The sequence below is a fragment of the Myotis davidii genome, unplaced genomic scaffold (assembly GCF_000327345.1).
Source record: "Myotis davidii unplaced genomic scaffold, ASM32734v1 scaffold762, whole genome shotgun sequence".
Lineage (NCBI taxonomy): Eukaryota > Metazoa > Chordata > Mammalia > Chiroptera > Vespertilionidae > Myotis > Myotis davidii.
Window position 1 is genome coordinate 181,759 of NW_006293699.1, and position 7,292 is coordinate 189,050.

General features: G+C 59.8%; 1 protein-coding gene across 1 annotated transcript in view; it reads left to right on the forward strand.

Annotated features, from left to right (window-relative positions):
- Positions 1-7,292, forward strand: part of SLC4A2 (solute carrier family 4 (anion exchanger), member 2) — a 14,678-nt gene that overhangs the window by 1,726 nt on the left and 5,660 nt on the right. The window contains exons 2-10 of the mRNA XM_006767271.2: positions 1,230-1,395; positions 1,548-1,789; positions 1,869-1,987; positions 3,416-3,648; positions 3,737-3,879; positions 4,825-5,005; positions 6,796-6,931; positions 7,014-7,179; positions 7,271-7,290. Of these exons, the coding sequence (XP_006767334.1) occupies positions 1,230-1,395; positions 1,548-1,789; positions 1,869-1,987; positions 3,416-3,648; positions 3,737-3,879; positions 4,825-5,005; positions 6,796-6,931; positions 7,014-7,179; positions 7,271-7,290 (1,406 nt within the window). The remainder of the gene's footprint in view (positions 1-1,229; positions 1,396-1,547; positions 1,790-1,868; positions 1,988-3,415; positions 3,649-3,736; positions 3,880-4,824; positions 5,006-6,795; positions 6,932-7,013; positions 7,180-7,270; positions 7,291-7,292) is intronic.

The following is a 7,292-nucleotide window of genomic DNA, read 5'->3' on the forward strand; positions in this document are numbered from 1 at the left end:
GTGTGTGTGTTGGGGATGGGGTGGAGGGGCAGCGCCTGGGAATTGCAGGGCTGGAGCTGCAGAGATGGGCTGGGGAGAAGCAGCCCCCTGACCCCTTCCTCCTCTTGAATCCAATATCCCTGATACCCCAGCTGCTCCTGTCCTCACCTCGGAGTCTCCCCAAGACCCTCCCTTCTTCCCAGCTGCCTCCCCTTGCTCTTCCTTGCTCTAGCCGCGCTAGCAGCCCCACAGAGGGGACTCCATACCCTGCCCTTTGAGATCTTGATGCCCTTCACGTCCAGGAGCTCTTGAGCAAATATTTGGCGCGCTGGGAGTTGAGACCGGCAGGGGGTGGGTGGGGGGCTGGACCAAGGCGGCAGACTAGGCCCTTAGCTAGTCTCTAAAAGCGCCAGCTCTTGAAAGCGCCTGGCCACTGGGCCACTGGCCACCGCAGTCCTGCTGCTCCGCTCCTGCAGTATGACTCAGGTGGTGGGAGTGGGGGTGGGGTGAGAGGCGGGGCCAGGGAGCAGTGGAGGGACCCCAGGGAATGCAGCTGTGGTGTATGGAGGGGTGGGGGGGCTTCCCTGATGAGGTGAAGCTACGTTCCTGTCCAGGGGCTTGGTTTCAGTTTGACTCAGACCCGAGTCCAGGTCAGTTAGCTTAGGTGCTTCCAGAAATTACTTTTCAGGCTCAGCAGCGGCCTCCGTCCAGAGGGAGTGTGTTTACCGCCAGCCACGTGAGCTGCAGGTTTACATCCCCTGCCAGGGGCTGCACACACAGGGTTTCTCTTGAGACTTTCAGAGCAGACCCTTCCCGCTGCCCTAACTGCCTGGATGGGCACAGCCAGGGTCCAGATAGCCTGGAACTAGGGGGTAGGCTGCTGGGGGGCAGGTCTGAGCCCCAGCATTTTTTTTTATTGATTTCAGAGAGGAAGGGAGAAGGAGAGATAGAAACATCAGTGGTGAGAGAGAATCATTGCTGAGCTACTTCCTGCATGCCTCCCACTGCAGATCAAGCCCCCAACCCAGACATGTGTCCTTGAATCCAATATACCCTAAAACTGTGGCCAGGATACTGGGGATTACTTCAGTCCGCAGGCTGATGCTCTGTCCCCTGAGCAAAACCAGCTAGGGCCGTCCCTAGCATTTGAGAGGACAGGGGTACTAGATCCCCAGCACTGGGCAGGGTAGGTCTCGGTGTGCGCTCCTGGTGAGCCCCTGTGTCTTCTCTCTATCCCTTCCTCTTCGCAGCCAGAGCCAGAGAGCTTGGGTCCTGCCGTGCCTGGCTTCCCTGAGCAGGAGGAAGATGAACTTCACCGCACCCTGGGCGTGGAGCGCTTTGAGGAGATCCTTCTGGAGACAGGGTCTCGAGGAGGGGAGGAGCCAGGCCGCTGCTATGGGGAGGAAGACTTTGAATGTGAGGGGATACCCTGAGGAGGGGGTGGGGTCCCTCTGGCCTGACCGCCCACAAAAGAAGGGGCAGGGGCCTAGCGGGAGGGGCCGGGGCTGGGGCCAGGATGGCTGGGGAGTGAGGCTGTGCCCAGCAGCCAGGTCCCCTTCTCCCTGCAGACCACCGTCAGTCCTCCCACCACATCCATCACCCACTGTCCACCCACCTGCCTCCGGACACCCGCCGCCGCAAGACGCCCCAGGGCCCCGGACGGAAGCCTCGGAGGCGACCTGGAGCCTCCCCGCCCGGGGAGACCCCTACCATTGAGGAGGGAGAGGAAGATGAGGATGAGGCCAGTGAGGCCGAGGGGGCCCGGGCACTCACCCAGCCGTCCCCTGCCTCCACACCCTCTTCCGTGCAGGTGAGTGGGAGCAGGGCTCCGGGAGGGTGTCTGTGGGGTCTCCAGCCTGGCCCTCTGCCTACGTGGGTCCCTTTTCCAGTTCTTTCTCCAGGAGGATGAAGGCGCTGATCGGAAGGCAGAAAGGACCAGTCCCTCTCCCCCTCCGCCACTGCCCCACCAGGAGGCAGCTCCCCAGGCCAGCAAAGGGGCCCAGACGGGGTAAGTGTCCCCAGACAGAGAACTTCCCTGCTTTTGTCCGCGAGGTGACTGAGAAAAGAAGCAGAGGCTTGGGGTCATCAGACGGGTTTACATCTCAGTTCTGCTTCTCACTAGCTATTTGGGCGAGTAACCTCTCTAAGCCCGTTTCCCCATCTGTAAACCAGCAATCATAGACCCTTTCTCGAAAGGTGGGCGTAGGGGTTAAGGGGTGGTGTGAGTTAGGGTGTAGCCTGGGACAGAACAGATGTGCAGTCTGAGCTGCCTCCCCCGCTCCCCACTAGCCCCACGCCCCAGGCTTCATCAAGCTCTGGGTCAGGGACTGGTCTGATGACTTCCAAGCACCCCTGGGGCCCTAAGGACGTAAGAGAAGTAGGAGAACCCCTTTTGCACTTGGGGAGCTGCCAGTCTACCCTGGTCATCATTTCGGGAAATGGCACCAGAACAAGTTACTATGCCAAACGGCCTGGTTCAGGCACGGCGTCAGCAACAGCAGGTGATTGGAGTTTGGGGGCGTTGGCCAGAGAAGGCTGCCTCGAGGAAATCACTTTGAACGAGTTCTCAAGGTCGCTACTATCAGGGACCTGCTGTTTTCTGGGTGCCAGGCAGCATGAAGGGCTGCGGGGAAGTGAAGGGCACGGTGCCCCTCCAGGGTGTGCACAGGCTCGTTGTGCAGGTAGTGCTGGGTTCCCAGCTGGGTCTCACTGTAGGCACTGGCCTGTGGGCAGTGGGTGGCCAGTGGGAGGGGGGGAGCCTGAAAGAAGCCTGGCATTGCAGACGGGTCAGATTGTGAGCAAGGGTGCGAGCAGAGCCCAGGGGACTGAGCGAGGGCATAGGCAGAGGAAGCCTGGTGGTGGAGGGTCCTGGTCCTGGGCTGGATGCGGTGGGAAGCGCTAGGTACCGGGCAGTGGTTGAGAAACCATCACTGGTAGTGGCAGAGAGAAAGGCATCTGGTTGGAGGACAGGAGCAGAAGTTGAAATGTGGACGGGATAAGGAGTGATATCTTCCTCATGACTACAGGGGCTGTCTGAGGTCTCACAGCTCATCTCCATATACTTTACTCCATTTGGTCAGAAACTTGGGACCCTGGGACCCTCTGGGGTCCATGGTTAGGGAAGTGCCTGGGAGGGGCGGAGGGAACCAGCACTGTTCTGAGTGGCGGCTTCAGACGACCCCTCCCCACACCACAGGAGTTGCCTCAGCTCAGTTTTGCTGCTCAGGACTTTGTTCTCAGGTAGCTGATGTGATTGTTCAGGGCATAGCCAGTAGACGGGAGGGCCGCATAAATCTAGTCCGCTTCCAGAATCCTCCATCTTTCACAACTGCACGCCCTAGAGTGGGGCGCTCGGAGGGTGGGGTCCTCCTGCCTGCTCCTGGCCTAGGGGAGGGGGCCTGGCCTTCCCTGTCTCATGGCCGCTCTGTCTGTCCAGAGCCGTGGCGGAAGAGGTGGTGGCAGTGGCCAGCGGCACAGCAGGAGGTGACGATGGAGGTGCCGCGGGGCGCCCCTTGACCAAAGCGCAGCCTGGGCACCGCAGCTACAACCTGCAGGAAAGGAGGCGCATCGGAAGCATGACGGGGGCCGAGCAGGCACTGCTGCCCCGGGTCCCCACGGATGAGAGCGAGGCCCAGACACTGGCCACGGCTGACCTAGACCTCATGAAGAGTGAGTGCTGGGCCTGGGCCAAGCCCAGTGCTCGTGGGAATAGGGTTAAGAGAAAGGGGGAGCCTGATCCTGCCCTTCTGCCCCCCAGGTCACCGGTTCGAGGATGTTCCTGGGGTTCGGCGACACTTGGTACGGAAGAATGCCAAAGGGTCCGGGCAGAGTGGCCGGGAAGGACGTGAGCCTGGCCCCACTCCTCGGGGCCGGCCCCGGGCCCCCCACAAGCCCCATGAGGTCAGGTTCTCGGCATCACGCGCGTCCTTCCTCTCCTCACCGCCCCTCCCCCTGCCTCTCGGACCAGCAGTGATCGCCCCCAGCCCCGGCCCACCCGCCGTGGTGGGGACATTTCCTTCCACACTGTTCGTGTCTGTCATGGCCCCTCTGGCAGTGAGGTGTCTGTGGGCCCTTTGGACTAGAGATAGCTCTGCAGAGCCTTGAACTTCATTTTCCAGAATCCAGTTACCTCTGACTCATTGATCCTCCCACAACCTGTAAAGACGATGGCCCAGGTGGCGTCAGCCATAAACCAGGGCAGTGATTGGCCAAGGTCACTCAGTGACTTAGTGATGCTGCCCCTCTTAGACTCCAAGGCTATCGTCCTGAACCCTGACCCTCCCAGTGGATTTTTTAAACCGTTTTATTGAGATCTGATAGACATACAGTAAAGTGAACTCGGGCTAAGTGCTCAGCGGCTTTTGTGCACATACACAGCTGGCTGATTGCACAAGACGTGGAACATTTCCTGCACATGGCGGGTTCCTTCACATCTCCGCCCGTCAGCACCCTCAGAGGCGACTGCTCTTTTGTTATTAGTTTTGCCAGTTCTTGAATGCATATAAATGGAATCATACACAGTTGTGTGTGTGTGTGTGTGTGTGTGTGTGTGTGTTTGGGGCGACTTACACCAAGTTCTTACCCTGAGTTGTGTCCTATGCTCAGTGTTTTGTCTGCTTTTTCTTTTAATCCCCCTAAAGGCCCTTGGAGGTGGGTGGTATTGCTCCCATTTTACAGATGAGGGAAAGAAAGTCTCCGATTGGATAGGAACTCACTAAGACTCCGTGCCTATTGCCCTGTGCTGTCCAGAGTCACACGCACCCATCTCGACACTGTCGGTCTGAGAGCAGCCCGTGGGAACCCCGGTGGCTCTGACCCTGCCGTGCCCTCTCGTCTCCTCTCCAGGTTTTTGTGGAGCTGAACGAATTGCTGCTGGACAAGAACCAGGAGCCGCAGTGGCGGGAGACGGCGCGCTGGATCAAGTTTGAAGAGGACGTGGAGGAGGAGACTGAGCGCTGGGGGAAGCCACACGTGGCCTCCCTGTCCTTCCGCAGCCTCCTGGAGCTCCGCCGGACCCTGGCCCACGGTACCTGCTCTGCCCTGCCCCCTGCTGTCCTCGCCCAGGACACACTGCCCGCCTCAGGCCAGTTCTCTGAGAACCACATGGCCAAACGGGCCCATGTCTGTCTTGAGCCACATGATCGATGTCAGAGAGCCCGGAGGAAGCCTCCTCCCAGATGTCACCCAGCCTGCCCTCCCTTGGGATCACCTTGCCGTGGGTGACTGCAGGATTGACTCCCCTCTCTTATCTTGTCTAAGTGACATTTTCTTTTTCTTTTTTAAAATATTTTTATTGATTTCAGAGAGGAAGGGAGAGGGAGAAATAGAAACATCAATGATGAGAGAGAATCATTGATTGGCTGCCTCCTGCACGTCCCCCACTCGGGATGGAGCCCGCAACCCGGGCATGTGCCTTTGACCGGAATCGAACTCGGGACCCTTCCATCCGCAGGCTCTGTCCACTGAGCTAAACCAGCCAGGGCTCTAAGGGACTCTTTCCAATAACCGAAGCTGGTATGTTTCGGGTGCTAACGTGGTTTTCCACAGGTTTGATGGAACACTTTCCAAAACGGTCCAACCTGTAGGACGGTGTAAACCAGGGGTCCTCAAACTGCGGCCCGCCGAAAACATGTATCCGGCCCACTGGGTGTTTTTGCCGCCGCGGCCTGTCCTGCGTAGCAGCCGGCTCGTCCCGGGCCCGCAGTGCGCATGTGTGGAATGTCCGAGGGACAGTGAACTGGCCCCTGTTTAAAAAGTTTGAGGACCCCTGGTGTAAACCCTGACGTACAGGGCACAAACGCAGCCTCTGGAGCTCTGCGGCTGCTGTTTCTGCTCTTTGCTTGTCTCCTCCCTCCCCCTGGGAGAGCACGCTCAGCTCCTGTCAGGAGGCCCGGTTCTAAGCACTGAGGACCGAGAAACCTGCTGTTAGAACTGTTTCCAAACGAGCAGTAAAGAGGCTGCCCAAGGCCTGCGGTGCTTTATCGCCAGGCCTAGCGATCTCCGTTGTGGCTGCGCAGAGGCTTTTGGTTCTGTTTGTTCTTAGTTCTGTGTTCTCAAAGTTGACCTTGACAGGAAAATGACCTGGTGACTTTTAAAAGGACTTCCACTGCTCTGCCCAGCTGGGGTGCGCAGTGGTTCGATTCCCAGTCAAGGGCTCGGTCCCCAGTAGGGGGCGTGCAGGAGGCAGCCGATCAATGATTCTCTCTCATCATTGATGCTTCTATCCCTCTCTCCCTCTCCCTTCCTCTCTGAAATCAATAAAATATATTTAAAAGCACTTTCACTGCTGTATGAAATGGCAGCTCAGAGTGACCTGTCGGGAAGGTCTAGTAAGTGCCTGTGAGCAGCTGCTGGATGAGGGGGTGCTGAGGAGCGGTGGAGGGGTCGTCTTCAGATGGGGCGAGGTCAGAGCTGCGCTGTGGTGCTCAGAGGGCAGAGCGAGGACCTGGGGTGGATGCGGGGCGGCAGCGTGCGGCTCACTGCGGGAGGAACTTTCTCACAGTCAGGAGCTGTTGAGCCGGCGTGGGTGGCTGGGGCCCCCGGGGAGTCCGCCTGCGTCCATGGAGGGGTGCTTGGGCAGTTTGTGGCCCAGGTTCCCACTCTGATAGCTGGGGTTCCGAGGCCTCTGCTGAGCCCCACAACATTCCTGGGGGGAGGGGGATAGGAAGGAACAGGTCAGAGAGGCAATGAGACTGGGGCCTCAAGCCCTGCTCACTGTCACCTGAGCGGCCCTCACCTGGCTGCACCCTCGTCCCTGGCTCTCCCCAGCCCCACACTTTCTTGCCTGAGGGTCCCCCTAAGTCATCCTTCTTCCAGGGGCTGTGCTCTTGGACCTGGACCAGCAGACCCTGCCGGGGGTGGCCCACCAGGTGGTGGAGCAGATGGTCATCTCTGACCAGATCCAGGCCGAGGACAGAGCCAACGTGCTGCGGGCCCTGCTGCTGAAACACAGGTGAGGCCCCGCCCGCTGCACCCTGCCGCGGCCCCCAGCCCCCGTTGTCACGCTTCTTACCCACCGCGCTCTGCCCCACCAGCCACCCAAGTGATGAGAAGGAATTCTCCTTCCCCCGAAACATCTCGGCCGGCTCCCTGGGCTCCCTGCTGGGGCATCACCATGGCCAGGGCGCCGAGAGCGACCCCCATGTCACCGAGCCGCTCATTGGAGGTGTCCCCGAGACCAGGCTGGAGGTGGAGCGAGAGGTGAGTGTGCCCTGCCTGGATAGGGTCTGGCCAGCACCGCCGGCTGCAGGGCTGCCAGCAGGCTGGGCTGAACTCCGCTCTGCGTCCCCAGCGTGAGCTCCCGCCTCCAGCCC